At 34.5% G+C, this 15,002-nt stretch overlaps 2 protein-coding genes across 2 annotated transcripts in view; both read left to right on the top strand.

Annotated features, from left to right (window-relative positions):
- Window positions 1-7,200, top strand: part of LOC112529709 (60S ribosomal protein L22-2-like) — a 28,694-nt gene extending 21,494 nt beyond the window's left edge. The window contains exon 5 of the mRNA XM_025141072.1: window positions 6,950-7,200. The gene's annotated coding sequence lies outside the window, so the exon portion shown is untranslated. The remainder of the gene's footprint in view (window positions 1-6,949) is intronic.
- Window positions 7,201-11,999: 4,799 nt separating this feature from the next.
- On the top strand, window positions 12,000-12,614 carry LOC112499683 (phylloplanin-like). Its single transcript, XM_025103008.1, has 2 exons — window positions 12,000-12,193; window positions 12,295-12,614. Exons 1-2 carry the CDS (start codon window positions 12,016-12,018, stop codon window positions 12,576-12,578), a joined length of 462 nt encoding a protein of 153 aa, XP_024958776.1. The 5' UTR covers window positions 12,000-12,015; the 3' UTR covers window positions 12,579-12,614.
- The last annotated feature ends 2,388 nt before the right edge of the window (window positions 12,615-15,002 follow it).

Raw genomic sequence — 15,002 nt, 5'->3', positions numbered from 1 at the left:
GTGTGTTACCATGAACTTGACAATGTCATCGTTAGGATTTAGAGGCAATGAAATAAAGCATCAGTTACCCAATAATTTAGAGGTTTTCCATTTTAGGGACGAGAATATTTTGTTTATGAAGTAGGCCACAACCTTTGCCTTTAAATACGAAAAGGTCATTAGTGATTTTTGGTCAGGGCCCAATTACGTCAATTGAGAATATGTATGTCTTGGATCTAGGAAAGATGACTAAACAATATTTTGGGAAGTATGTGATAGAGACATAGCATCATAGAGAGGAGGTATGATATGGTGGCCTTATTTTTTTTTATTGGCATACTTATAAGGATGATAATCTTGGATGATTAAGCACCATTTACCTTATGTGGACAATTGAAGCTATTGATGTTAAAAAGTTGAATGCTGAAATATGGAACAAGGTGATCATAATAACCATGATGGTCAAGGTTATGCCGTCTTATGCGAGAATAGAYGAAATAGAATTGTTTTTCTTGATGAAGTATTGAAATATGTTTGGTTGTTGAAGGTTATTTATAGAATCATACTGTATAGTAGTAATCAAAGGAGTAATAATATCAAAAGCTGGTGAAATTAAGGAAAACCAATGACCATATGAGTATGCATTGGATGTAAACAATGTTATGAGTGTAGTATATTAAATAAGTTGATTAGAGCTAAGAACTTGAAAAGCAAAGCTTGAAAATTGTGATTCATGAGGAGATTTTGGATAAACTTGGAATATTTTTGGGACTAGTTAGTAGTTCATCAAATGCTCTTCATTGGATGTGTTGGTAATATCTAATGTTATGGGACAAGTTGGAAGATCCAATATCTGCGAAGTTAAGGGAACTCACCGACACTTATGAGTAGGCATTAAACGTTTGCAATGTTTTGAGTGTAGCAAATCTCTGAGGATATAATAATGATCAAAGAAACGTGAGGAGTATGTGTTTAAATGTTTGCAATGTTATGAGTGTGGCACATAGAATAAGGTGAACCCTTGTGAACAGTAGTGCATCAAAGTATTGGTGTGGATCATGAGATAATTGAATATGCTAGATTATCGCAGTTGGTGGTAATTGAAGGTATTGCATATTTTTCCTATGACAAGTAGGAAGATCCTCGATCTTATGAAGTTAAGGGAAATCAATGATTTCAATAAGTATATGTTGGATGTTAAAACTATAATGTGTGTACTACATAGATAAGATAACAGAGTGTGGATCTAAGGTTAAACTGAAAGGTAATCTCAAGTCTTGTAGTATTATATGATTTATTACTTTTAATTTTTACTAAAACCACATCCATGAGTAAAATAAGATGGATTTTCATGATTTTGTATTGATAATCTCAATGTTTTGGAAAAAACAAGTATGAAAACTTGAGTTTGAATGTAAGGAGATTGTTGGTTGAATGGTCATATACAGTTAAGTAAACGTTGATTAAAATTTGGAGATTTTGTAAAGATTAAATGCAGACACGAGGAAACTAGTCTTTAATTTGAAGGTTAAAAGATAGATGATTGGAATGTTGTGACCAAATCGACCAAAATAAACGGATTCTTGGATGGACGACTCGTAAGTGATTGTAGTGAAATGAAGTGAATTGAAGATGTTTAAGGCATGTTATGCACATTTAAAAGAGACATAAGCATGTGTTTATGTATTTGATTACGAGAGTAGTGAAAAATATTAGGAACTGGTTGTATGAATATTAATATGGTGATGATACCAGAAAGATATGTGAATGTGTTTATGTATTTAATCAACCAGAACTGAAGCTACTGCAGCACGGATTGGAAGATATANTATGGTGATGATACCAGAAAGATATGTGAATGTGTTTATGTATTTAATCAACCAGAACTGAAGCTACTGCAGCACGGATTGGAAGATATATGAAATAAATTTGATGTAATAGGTCATGGAATCATATTGTAATAGGTCATAGAATCATTTTGTATATTAAGCAAAAACCTTATGTGGACAATTTAAAGCTATTGACGTTAAAAAGTTATATATTGAAATATGGAATAAGGTGATCAATAACCCTGATGGTGAAGATTATGCTGTCTTATGCCAGAATAGACGAAATAGAATTGTTTTTTTGTTGAAGTATTGAAATATGTTTGGGTGTTCAAGGTTTTATATAGAATCATACTGTATATTAGTACTTAAAGGAATAATAATATCAATAGCTGGTGAAATTAAGGAAAACCAATGACGATATGAGTATGCTTTGGATGTAAGCAATGTTATGAGTGTAGTATATTAAATAAGTTGATTCGAGCTAAGAACTTGAAATCAGTGCTTGAAAATTGTGAATCACGAGTAAGAGATTTTGGATAAACTAGATTAATTTTGGAACTAGTTAGTAGTTCATCAAATGCTCTTCATTGGATGTGTTGGTAATATCTAATGTTATGGACGAGCTGGAAGATCCAATTTCGACGAAATTAAAGGAACTCGCCGACACTTATGAGTAGGCATTTATGAGTACGCATTAAATGTTAGCAATGTTATGTGTAGCAAATCTCTGAGGATATAACTGATAATCTAACAAACGTGATGAGTATGTGTTTGGATGTTTGCAATGTTAGAGTGTGCCTCTCTTGTTTTTTGTCTTGTGTGCCTCTCTTGGTTGTTGCTTATTGTGTGTTTAGTTTCTCTGTTGGTCTGGTTTAGGGTGTGCCTGTTTTAGGCCCTTCTTCTTTCCTCGGTTGTCTCCCGTTGTTTGCTCAGATTTTTCCTCCCTGGGCCCTTCCCTTGTGGTTGGATCTCTTTCTTTCCCTCCTTTTCTCTCGGGGCTCCTTGGCTTTTCTGGTGGTTGTGGTTCGCCTTCCACCCGAGTTCCTTTTTGTCTTGCGTTTTTTAGTGTTTTTTACTTGATCTGGAGGGGTCTCCCCCCTCCTTATCAAAAAATGTTATGAGTGTGGTATATAAAATTAAGTGATCATTGTGAATAGTACTTCATCAAAGTATTGTTGTGAAGCATGAGATTATTAAATATGGTAGATTTTTTTTGTTGACGGTTGTTAAGATCCAAACAATCAAGTCCTCGGGTAATGCAATTTTTTAGAAAGATCCTATGGGACAAGTTAATTATGATAAATCAATGACATTGATTAGTATATGTTGGATGCTAGAAACATTAAGAGTGGGGTACATTGATAGCAGAGTGTGGATCTAAGGTTACATTGTAGGTTATTGGAGTCTAATATATGATTTATRTWTCMTTGTGTGAAACTATAAGATGGATTTTCACGATTTTGTAGGGACAACCTAAATGTTTTAGGGACAATATCAAGTTTGAATCTTAAAAGCAGGATAAGTGGAGATCGTTGGTTGAATTTTTAGGTAGAGGTTCATGGTAGATCAAATGTCGGTCAAATTAAGGAAAATCAATGACGTTATGAGTTGGAATTGGATATTAGAAGTGTTATGAGTGTAGTATATACAGTAAGTTGATGTATGAAAGTATTATTGTGAATCTTGAGTACGATATTACTAGAATATTTTGTGGACTATGTAAGGATACTCTAAATTTTTATAGGATGTGTTGTTATAACTACACATTGATGCTACGAGACAAGTTTGATGAAATTTAATGTAAATCAATGAATAGGTATATGTTGGATGTTGGCATTGTTATTGGTGTGGTAGAGTAATTCTTTTGAGATGCAATGACAAAAATTGAAGGGTGATCGTGAGTCTTCTACTAAATTATTACTTTGAGGATTAACAAACCAAGTGGTGACGGAAGATGGATTTTAATGAATTTAGAGAAAAACAAGTATGAAACATGAGTTTGAATTTTATTTGTTCGCTGGGCGATTCAGTAGGCCAAATAGCATTAATGCGATTCGTTCGCGTACTATCCTATAGAGCAATTCAACCTCTTAGTAAGTGTTAGAACAATCTCGTTCGGTTCACTCCCACCCGTCTTCTTCCAATCATAGTGAACTTTCAAAAAGATCTTCATTTCACTATAGTTGGAACCTCACTGGCCTTTTCGGGCAGTTTACTGTAAGCTAGGGTCTACGCGAGCTTTCTTCAATTGTTTCGGTCGCGGAAAGCGCTTCACCTGAATTAGACCTATTATTTCATGAAGTCTGCGATAAATGCTCAAAGTTGGTTTTACTCTCAAATAAACAATTAAAACTGGAGTGGAGCATACCCGAGCTTATTCAGGCTCTAATAGGAAACGAAGCTGTTCAAACCCAGGGTATCTCCAAGTTCCGAGCTTACCAGCACCGGGGGTGTAATAACCAATAAACCCCAGAAACCTACTTTCTTTTCTGACAAAATCAATCAAGCCTAACCGGTCATGACATGTTGTTGATATTGATTGAGTTGTAGGGACTTCCAATTACTGAATGGAACACATTGATTCCGCTCATTCCCATCCTTCGTCTCAAGGTTGTCAGGTTCGAATCCCTCTCCATCTGTGAGGTCATAAGTTCGCCCTTGCATTATTTATAGATAAGACGAATCGGACCTCTACTGATATGATGATAGATGTGATGGTTAACATGTATGATGATTTTAGTGTCATCAACCATTTGGTGTAGTTGTGATTTACTAGAGATCTAGTAAGATGATGAGGCAAACATAAGTGAGTAAGGGGGTGCGGAGTGCACACACACAAATGTTGCCCCTATCACCTTAGATCGCCATAAGGCAGGGGTCATGGGGGTCGTGCCCCCTTGCGGGGTTCGAAGGGGCAGAACCCGTTCGCGGTGGTCTGGGGGAAGCGTCCCGAGGTTTTTGGAATTTATGAAGAGTCGAACTTATTGAAAAATCTTGCCAAGTACAAGTCTGGACTAGTGTAAGAAATGACTGATCATCCAGATCAAAGGTCTAAAATTACTTGGTATCAGAATCCAAACTCGGTGAACCCTTCTAGAATAATTGCAATTACACATCAAAAAACCAAACTCGGCACTCATCATGCCTATCAACCATTACAAACCCAAACATTCTCAGTGACGTCAAATATGTAGAGCGAAAGGGATGGGTATGTGTCTTCATTGAGCATGTAATTGAAATATACCTCTGTATAGACAAAGAAATATGTAAGAAAATGCATGAACACAAAAAACAAAACAAAGGATTTTAGGACCACTTAGTAGGGAGTTGGCTAAGAATGAGATGCATGGGAAACATTAATTAGGTGAACCGTCTTAGATGGTCAGTAGGCCAAGTCCTTTGGTGTGCTCTTTTTTGATCTGCTATAAATGCCTCTGTTGATGTTCTCCTCTTGCTATGATCCTCTGCTACTTGCTTATGCATTCAAGGGTCTATGTTGATGACAAATTATCATTTTCTGATTTGTTAGTGCTACCATTATACTCTTTTAGGGGTGGAAGAAGAGAGAGTGTGCTATTGCCTTCTCCTGGGTGTTTTTTTGATGTAGAGTCGGTCTTATGGCCATCACCTGCTGAGTCATATCTATCACTGATGAATACGACCTCAACCGTAATTCTTAGTGCTGTGATAGCCTCTGTAGTGTCAGAATTTGGTCTTGGATCTGAACCTGCCTTTACTGTTTCAGACTATGATTTCCGTTCGCCAAGTGGTATATTTCCTTTTCCAGTTTTTTTTCATGTGTTAACTATTAGATACTTGCTACAAGCATGTTATCCCTCAAAAGAGTGGCTTTTTCAAATCTGTCAGGTCAATTGAGATCCTAACGATTAAATGCAATTACACCATGCAAATTTCGGTAATGTCAATGTTGCTAAACAACTCACCTAGTGTGAACTTCCCATCACTTACTATGTTAGTAAAAATAGCATGTTCAACTGCTCTTAACCATCCAATACAACAAAGGCAACCTTGGCATCTACCTTTCACCATTCCCAAAAAGGTGCTTAGTAAGGTAACTTCAGCTATWCCAAAACTACCTTCCTCTTGAATGCCGAAGTCAAGGCATTCCAGCAACCACACAAACTTATTTGGAATTGCACTAATATCTGTAGCTTCAGCACCTTATGCTTTTTGTTTCCCTAAAATCATCAGAAGAAACCTCATTCTGAAATCAAAGTATAACTTGTTRAAAACGTGCCCTTTTTTTACATTGGTTCCCCTGGAAGCACTATGCACTTGCCGGCAAGTTGAYTTATCCAAAAAGTAATAATCATGAAACCATATAAGTGAGCTGGTTCATGCCTTTGCATGCTATTCATCGTGATGAAACCATATAAGTGAGCTTGTTCTAGTTTGTAGTATTGTTGCTACCTTTCTTATTCGTTACCATATTTTTTTTACTGTTCTGTGTGCTGCTGCTCTTATTTGATGACAACGACTATTTCTCAAAGAGAAATACAAGCATAAGCCCAGCTGGGTTTGGGCCTTCGTGCATGATATCCTAGAATTCTTGAATTCCATTCTCACATTTGTTGGTTTCCAAGTGAATTACTGGGGGTGCATCAGTAGGTGTGTGGCAGAACCCCTCCTCTCCCTTGGTTTACTCATCTTTGGGTGAGGTTTTTCCTATCTTTCAAGAAGATGAAAAAAAGGAAAAATAAACCAAGTATAAGCTGCATCTACTAGGTAAAAATGTTGCCTAAATCTTCTTTTTGTTTCAGAACTTCCACTGTATCTTTTATTGGGTATTTTTCGTGGCCTGGTTTCATTGAGCTTTTCTTGGTGCACATCGTTGATAATGGTGGTAACTGACAAGATTCAGAAGACCTTTGCTATGCCAAAGGCAGTTTTCCCTGTAGTTGGTGGTTTTACTGTTGGACCTGTAGCCTTGATATATCCTGAAGTTCTGTACTGGGGTTTCGAGAATGTTGACACCCTCTTAGAGTCTCGACCATTAGTGAAAGGCCTCTCTGTTGATCTATTATTGCAGCTAATAGCAATCAAAATAGCAGCAACGTCTTTTTGTCGTGCATGTGGATTAGTAGGAAGCTACTATGCTCCATCACTTTTTATTGGTGCAGCTGCAGGAATGGCGTATGGAAAACTTATTAGTTTTATGATTTCTCAACTCAATCCAATCTTTCATCTCTCAGGCATAGAGGGTGCATCACCGCAAGCATATGGCCTGGTATATATATCTTTTGTTACTATATGATGAGAGAAAGATAATAATCAAAAATTGTCTTTGCTGTTTCTGGATAATTTCTACTTCATTGTGCTTGCTGTTTCTGGATTATGTTGCCATTTGTTGTTTGGATGGATCATCTATTAACCATTGTATTTTACATGCCTGATGGTTCAAGACATTTAAGGTATTTTTAGCTGCAAAAACCATACTGCATTGAGCTTGAATCTTTAAATAGATTGTACCTGCTAGTGGAGTCTTAAGCCAAGATATAGTGTTCGCCCATGTAAAACAGATAGCTCCAACCTGACTTGTTTGGGTCAATTCCACACAACCACCGACACTTAACAATCATTCCCTTAAGATTCATATAAATTATTTTAGATAGCACATGTCTACATTACATAGGCCATAAGAAGATACATAATGCATCTGTGTTTCAACTGGAAACAAGTATTGTGATAAAACTATGCAGCTATACACCTTACTATTGTTGATTATGGAGTTGCTAATGACTGATCTGATACTGATTTGACATTGTCTAGGGTCCCAACCCTTGGTCCATAACTTAGAATGGCAATCCCAAGGCCCTACCATAACTTCTTCCTTTACAACCTTATCACCTCAATGGCTTAAACAAAACAAATATGAAATCAGCTGACCATCATCAAATCAAGGCGCGAGCCAACCTCTGAACTTAAGCATATTGACAAATCACCCCTGAACCTACTATGAATGGGACAAAGTCCCTGGTTGTGTGGGGAATGGTAGAATAGCCGAGGTGATTTTATATAATGACCTTTACATCCCATACAATGACAAGTTGCTCCCTTACATCCCAAGGCCCTCTTGATATTTAATATGTATTGGACCCAACTAGATAGTTAGGCAATTTAACACTAGTTATAGCCTTGGTAATATAAGGCACTTGAAAATTTGAGATTTGGTCTATATGGGACAAACCAAATACCCAACAACCATTAACACATTTCGCAGCATTTCTCATCGTCTGACTCTTTTTCTTTACACTAATCCCCTCTTTTGCTTTTATATATRCATAAATTTGTTTCCTTTTTTCAAGTGTATGGGGTTGTAGTCGAACAGATATGAATCAAGCTAAATCATAGTAGTTGTTGATGGGTCCAAATGTTAAGGTTGTCGTCAATGATCCCAAGTTACTTTACCATAACAAGCCGCTATTCACCTCACCGGTCCCTCCAAATTCTAGGGTCTTTTTGAACTCTAAGTATTTCTTCTGATGATCTACTTCATATTTTATTTCAATCATCTAAATCCGGTCATAGTGGTGTTGCAGCCTTGCAAGTTGTCGGAGGGGGAATGATAAAGGAACGATAATTCAAACGAGGGATATTAAAATTAAAGTTTACCCAATATTAATAGAATATTATATTGATTTTTTTAAAGAATATTTAAGAAATTAGTAAATGACTAAATTGACCCTTATTTAACGGAGTTAGTGACCAGGGACCACTTTTAGAGGAAAATAGAAACCACAAGGATGATTTTTAAAATTATCAAAGTCCAGGTCCCACTTTTAAAGATTTCACTAAACCTCAGGGACCAAAAGAGTTCACTCTTTATGAAATTACGTATGATAGACTTCTATAGAAACACATTTTCTCAACTGAGTCCAGATCGTGAGTGTCGACACACGCCAAACACCCCTCTTGTCATAGGATTAAACTAGCACAAGGAGCTCAGTGAATTGATTTCTAATTAATTAAGCCAATTCTAGTTATGAACATAAAATTTGACCTATCAACTGCATTATAATCTAGAGAAGCACTAATCCTAGTTAATGATCAAACACCAAACCATTTAAATCAAATTAAACAACCATATAATGCAAGTCAGATAACTTGGTGGTTATTTGATGCATTGTGGCCGCTTAGCTGGAATCAAGAACAATTACAAATTCTCAATCACAACTAAGAATTCAAAATTAGGGTATAGGATTCAAGGAATCCTTCTCAAAACTTGAAACAAAAAATAAAGAACATTTCAGATGAGGATTGCATAAATGAAATTCAATTGATATTCAAACATAAATCAAGTCTCAGCATAATTCAAAGCAAGCGAGTTATAGGGATTTAACTACTCTCGTCCTCTAATTGAGAATATAAATTGACACAAACTTATTAAAGAAATTATAGAGAATATGTTGAATATGTTTTTAGTGGAGGAGGGGTAGGGGTTAATGAACAACCGAGAAAGGAAGGTGATGGGGTCGGGGATTCACTAGATAGGGAGGGGACGAGTTAATTGTACTAAAACAGAACCAACTTTGGATTTATTTACGAAACCGATTTTCAACAACTAACTCATGAAATTAAAAAATAATACCGGAAAATTTGTATTGTCATATTATAGTTAATTTGAAAAAGAAAAACAAAATAAAAGGATAATTTGTCAGTTTTAGGAGTTATTTGGTAGTTGCTAAATTGTTTGATGTAAATGATTAAATAGACGGAATGATAAAAAGATAATTAAGGGGAAGGCTAATGGCACCCCTATTAATCTTAATTGACAAGTCCGGTCCTGCCATTTTTTGAAAAATGGTCATCCAAGGTACTACATGAGATTGAAATTTAAATGAATCGAATCTATAAAGTTGAGCATGTAAGGATTCAAGAATGTTCTTATGGGCTTAATTTGTTTATCTTTTAACATTTAGTTGATTATTGCATTATTTAATATTTGTATTATTGAAGAATAATTTATGCTTCTTTTATGTACATACTGATCAAGTTGCCAATATGTCTTGCTTGATGTTGCTGTGAATTTCAATAGTATCTTATAGTAGAAGAGGAGTTGGTTGGTTGGTTGAGTAATTGTTTAGTGATTTATACTGGGAAGAGATATTTTGATACCTATTTGACTATGAAATGTTTAATCTTTTTAATTACTTTTAAGATTAAAATGTAGATGTTGTGAACATCACTGTCTTCTTGGAAGGATATTCTATTCTTGGCAAATATGCATCAAACATATATATATATATATATATATATATATATATATATATATATATATATATTATTTTGTTAGTTTTCAGAAGAAATTTTTTTTTGACTCCCTTGATTATCATCATATTCTGGTGAGGGCAAAGTTTATAAAAGTAATTTTTATTGCAAAACAATTAGATGTAAATAAAATGTGAGGTGATTACTATTATATCTTCTCTGTGTGATGAATATGTTATAGTTTGTGTGCTGATATTCATCCACTGTGGATGATGGTTGAGTTGATGTGTAATCTTGTTATCCTAATTAATGTTTATGACTTGTAGATATTTTCTATTTTAAAGATGACATTCATCTCATCAATTGATATTTCTACAAGTATATGAACATTAGCCAGAAATTTCAAGGCAAGTTGCCTTGAAATATCTAAAATACTCTTGTTTCAGGGGATAAATATGCATTGTATTTAGTGGAAAAGACAAAGTAGCTGACTGCATAGTATACTCATACTGTGCATCATATAGAAGTGGGGTAGTCTAACATATGCGATGCAACAAGCACCAAACTCACCAGATGTAAGTTTTTTTTTTTTTTTTTTTTTTTTTTTACAGAATAACACATGTGAGTTATTCTTTGTTTCCGGAAATAAATGTGAAGTTTGATGGTAACTTGGTGGTTGCCATAGAGACCTGTTGGAAATTGGAGAATCTCTCCCTGATAAGGTGTGGTGAGTATGAAGAAGAGGCAACTTTGTATATGTTTTCCTAACGGTAACGGATAATTTGAGATGAACCCACTAAATTCTAACTAAAAAAACCAAACGATGACAAAAAGGAGTAGTCGGGCCAGGTTGCACATGGAAAAGCAGCAGCAGAGGGTATTGATGAAGTCATTTCTTGTTGCTACACTGACAAAAGGGATTCCACATTATTATTCAAGTATTTAAGCTGTAGTAGTAGTAGTACACCACCACCACCTGTTGATACAACACTGTGTGGGTCATGATGACCTTATGTGATTAATATCTGTTTGTTGTTTTGCTTCTTGTTTTTTGCATTGCCTCCATGATATAGAAAGAAGAAGTTATGTCTATTAATTGGAGATGGATGGAGCCTGGAGGGTATTAGAATGGTGCTTATTGCTAATGTTTAGATGATGATTTATTTGAAGAAACACAACGTGAGTGATTGGCTTGCGTGTAGTTGCTTTCTAACAAAGACTGCAAGCAATGTTTATGAGTTGCGATACTTCAAACGAGGGTGGAGAGGAAGACTAGTTAAATAGATACATGTGTTTGGAAGCTTATTAGTTTTGTTCATCTTTTACAATTAATACAAATCCTGTCTCAAAACACAAATCTTAATTCTGGATGATGATGATTCATTGCATAAAAAGTAAACTATAGAGTTGAAGAAGTTGGGTGATCCCCACAACCCATGCACAAGTGCATGCATGCCCTAACCTAACCCTATCTTACCGGCTTTCAACTTGTCTCTCTTGACTTGTGATTTTTAATTTCCAAAATGAATAAAATAATCCACCTTTCTTTTTGGTTGCTTTGATCCACACACTGTTGTATATATACACAAAAGGATTTCTTACATACGGATTGGATGATAACTCACATTCACTATATGTATATATATATATATATATATATATATATATAGACACACACACGAACCAAACCAATCCTGGATGCATCAAATCTTTAACCTCTACTAGCATCCTACCAAATCTTTCAGAAAAATAAAGTACAAGTTACTTTTCGGAGGTGCATTTGTGTTTGACGAAAAGCATTGCATAAACCCCACGACAAGTGTTAAGCGTGCGTTCATACACCAAGTTGCAAAGACTTTTGAGGATGGATTTGATTCACAAAACAAATCTTAATTCCCTTATAAATAGGTGTTACATGCAGCAGCAAATGCAGATACCTTCAAATCTTGATTATTGTCATCATCATATATCTATCTATATGGCCATGGGGAGTTTGAAATATGTTGCGTTTTTGCTCATGGTTGTATCGACATCACATATAGCAGATGCTCAACTTTCAAGACTCCTCAATCTCATCAACATCTCTGGATTGGTATCATGCTCTCTCAATGGCAACATCATTGCCAATCCCACTACCCCAATCCCCCCATTCCCAAGTACTAATTCTACTCCTTCCATCAATATTTTATATATAGTTAAATTAATTACTTTACTAATTAATTGATGTGTGTTGTGTGTGTATATATATGTAAACCAGATGCTTTGGTTGAAGTATCATGTGGTGGAAATGTGATATCATCGGCCATAACCAATGGATCAGGAATGTTTAATATAATTTTGAATCCGCTTCAGTTTCTTCTAAGCAACCTTCTGTCATCGAATTGCAATGTGCATGTTGTTACACCACTTTCCAATTGCAATGCAACCCTACCATCAACTGGAATTCTGCAATCTCCACTACAATTCATTGGCACCACCGCTCGAGGCCTCTTCAACGTTTTCAACTTAGCGCCTGAAACATTCCAGCTCATCGGAATTTGATCAAATATATAATATTATAATGTACCATCCAATAAATTAACTATAAAGAAGCTAGACGTCCATATATATATATATATATATATATATATATATATATTGTGCTACGTATCTATCCCTCCAAGGTCTCTTATCGTATGAAGTTTGTTGGCTACCTACATTCTTATTTGGATATTTAACTAATATGGTACTTAGTATTAAAAAGGGATATATATACTTGGGATCATGTGAGACCAAGGGTTTTCGTGAGATCCTTAAGACCAATTTTCAACTCTTGAATTAAATCTACAATTTGAACATTCATCATCACAAAATTGTCACGAGACTTCTCAATAACACAAAATTGTCACCGTGCAAATTTAGACCATTAAATCATTAGTTTATAAAGTTGATCAATGAACATAAATTGATCTTACGGGTCTCATGAAAAACTCTTGATCACAAGTGAACCCAACCCTAATTTTGAATGAAAACCGTGCAATTCTTAGAAACCGTGTAAATCAATTTCGACCAATAGAAAATTTTCATTTTTTTCTAATTAAATTTAATCATTAAGGGTATATTGGTCATTCGCATTGTTTTCTATTAAATATGGAAGTTATTAATAAATCTGAATTAAAGTAACATAATAAAGAAAATTTTATAAATGGAAAATATTTAATTAAATTATAATTGTAAAAATTGGATTTTCTTATATTGTGTCTTGGTTTATTACTGCCAAGATTCATGAAAATCGTAAGTTATTAGATTAATAAATCAATGAAATCAGCAATAGAATCAAAAAAAATTCATGAAACCGGTTTCATACATGATGAAATTGGTGCATGGAGTAAGTGAAAATGATGATGAAAAATGGGTGCATGATGAAATGGGTGCATCATGATATGAGTGCGTGAAGGAAGTGAAACTATTTCAAAAAAGATAAGAAAAACATGTGTAATTAGCGAAAAGTGAAGCAATTTCATTATCAATAACATGAAATGACAAATAACTCATCAAACCATGCTGGCCGATGAAATGGGTTATTGAAGAAAGTGAAACTATTTCATGGTTTCTAAGAAAATTTTGTGTAATTAGTGAACAATGAAACAATTTCATTATCAAAATGAAACGGATTCATCTACCAATAACATGAAAATGACAAAATCTGATCAGGTTTACGTTGATTAGTGTATTGATGAAACTGTGAAACCATTTCGTTCATGTAATGTAATACAATTTTTTTTTAATTTCTATTCAAAAAGATTCATTATGTAGAATTGATTATGGTGTGTTTTATTTATATTTGTAACATCCACCTATTTAAATATGTTTAACTAGTAATTATAAACATACCTTATGTGTTATTTTTTAAAATTTTTTTTGCTAAAATGCTAAGTATACTAGTGAGCTATAAGTAGAACTCATAATTGAAATGAGATGTAGAAGGTAAGATTGGTGCTAACACCTCACAATTGACATAATTAGATAATGTGAGGGTTCAACATACAAAGTTCATTGCATACATGATAGTTGGGTAGGTATCTAAAGTGCCTAAATGAGAAAAATCTATTCAAAACTTGAATGAAGATCTAAATGGTAATCTAAATGTTGGAACACCTTTGAATAAGTTAATATGAAGTGTTAGAATTGTTGGAAGTCGAAAAAGTCACGTAGATTGCATTTTATGCAAGTTTTTTTCAAATTACGGTATGATTTCGATAAATTACACGCACAATACTCAATCGGGAGGTTTTTGATAAGATGTTAAGCTTTGGAACTAAGTTTTGGACCTATTAGGAGTTGTTTACGGGATTCGGAACTCAAAATCAAAAACGGCAAAATTTCAAAGGAAAGCATAACTCGTACAAATATGAAAACTGCTGTTATTGGGAGGTCTTTTATGAAACTTTTTTTATTGTAAATTATAGATTATCTTGTTATGAACGCGTAGGCGAAAACGTTATCGAAAACGGAGTTTCGAGCAAAAAGTTCTGCAATTTTTAGTGTTTAATGGTCAAAACGGGTACCCAGCCGGGTCAAACCGGCCTAACTCGGGTTTTAGACATATAAACACGAATATAAACACGAATTCAGCCCCAATTCTTCCCCATTTTCGTTTCTAAGCTTCTGTACTCTTCAAGGGAACCAAACTTGGGTGTTTTAGCAAGAAATTGGTGAAATTTTGCAAGATTATTGAAGGTATGCTTCCATTTTTTTATAATGTATTCACTTTGAGTTCAAGAAACCATGAAATTAGGGTTGCATGTTGAGAATTATAAGCTGAAATCTTGATATTGTGTAAGATATGTAATACATAACTTATTATCTTGTGGAAATCATGATTAGATAACAAGAAATAGTTGTGTATACATGATATGGTTTGGGAAAGTTTGACTTTTGATAGTCAACCTTATATGAAGATGAACTAGGTGAATGTTTAGTAAA

This window comes from Cynara cardunculus (genome assembly GCF_001531365.2).
Source record: "Cynara cardunculus var. scolymus isolate 2C chromosome LG 16, CcrdV1, whole genome shotgun sequence".
NCBI lineage: Eukaryota > Viridiplantae > Streptophyta > Magnoliopsida > Asterales > Asteraceae > Cynara > Cynara cardunculus.
The sequence above is the reverse complement of the archived record's forward strand: the minus strand, read 5'-3'. Positions and strand labels throughout refer to the sequence as shown.

What these genes read in the sequence shown, in the direction of transcription:
- LOC112499683 (XM_025103008.1), top strand. Translation starts at nt 12,016, where the DNA reads ATGGCCATGGGGAGTTTGAAATATGTTGCGTTTTTGCTCATGGTTGTA. An exon ending in CCCAATCCCCCCATTCCCAA is followed by an intron (nt 12,194 to 12,294) that starts GTACTAATTCTA and finishes TATGTAAACCAG; the next exon opens with ATGCTTTGGTTGAAGTATCA.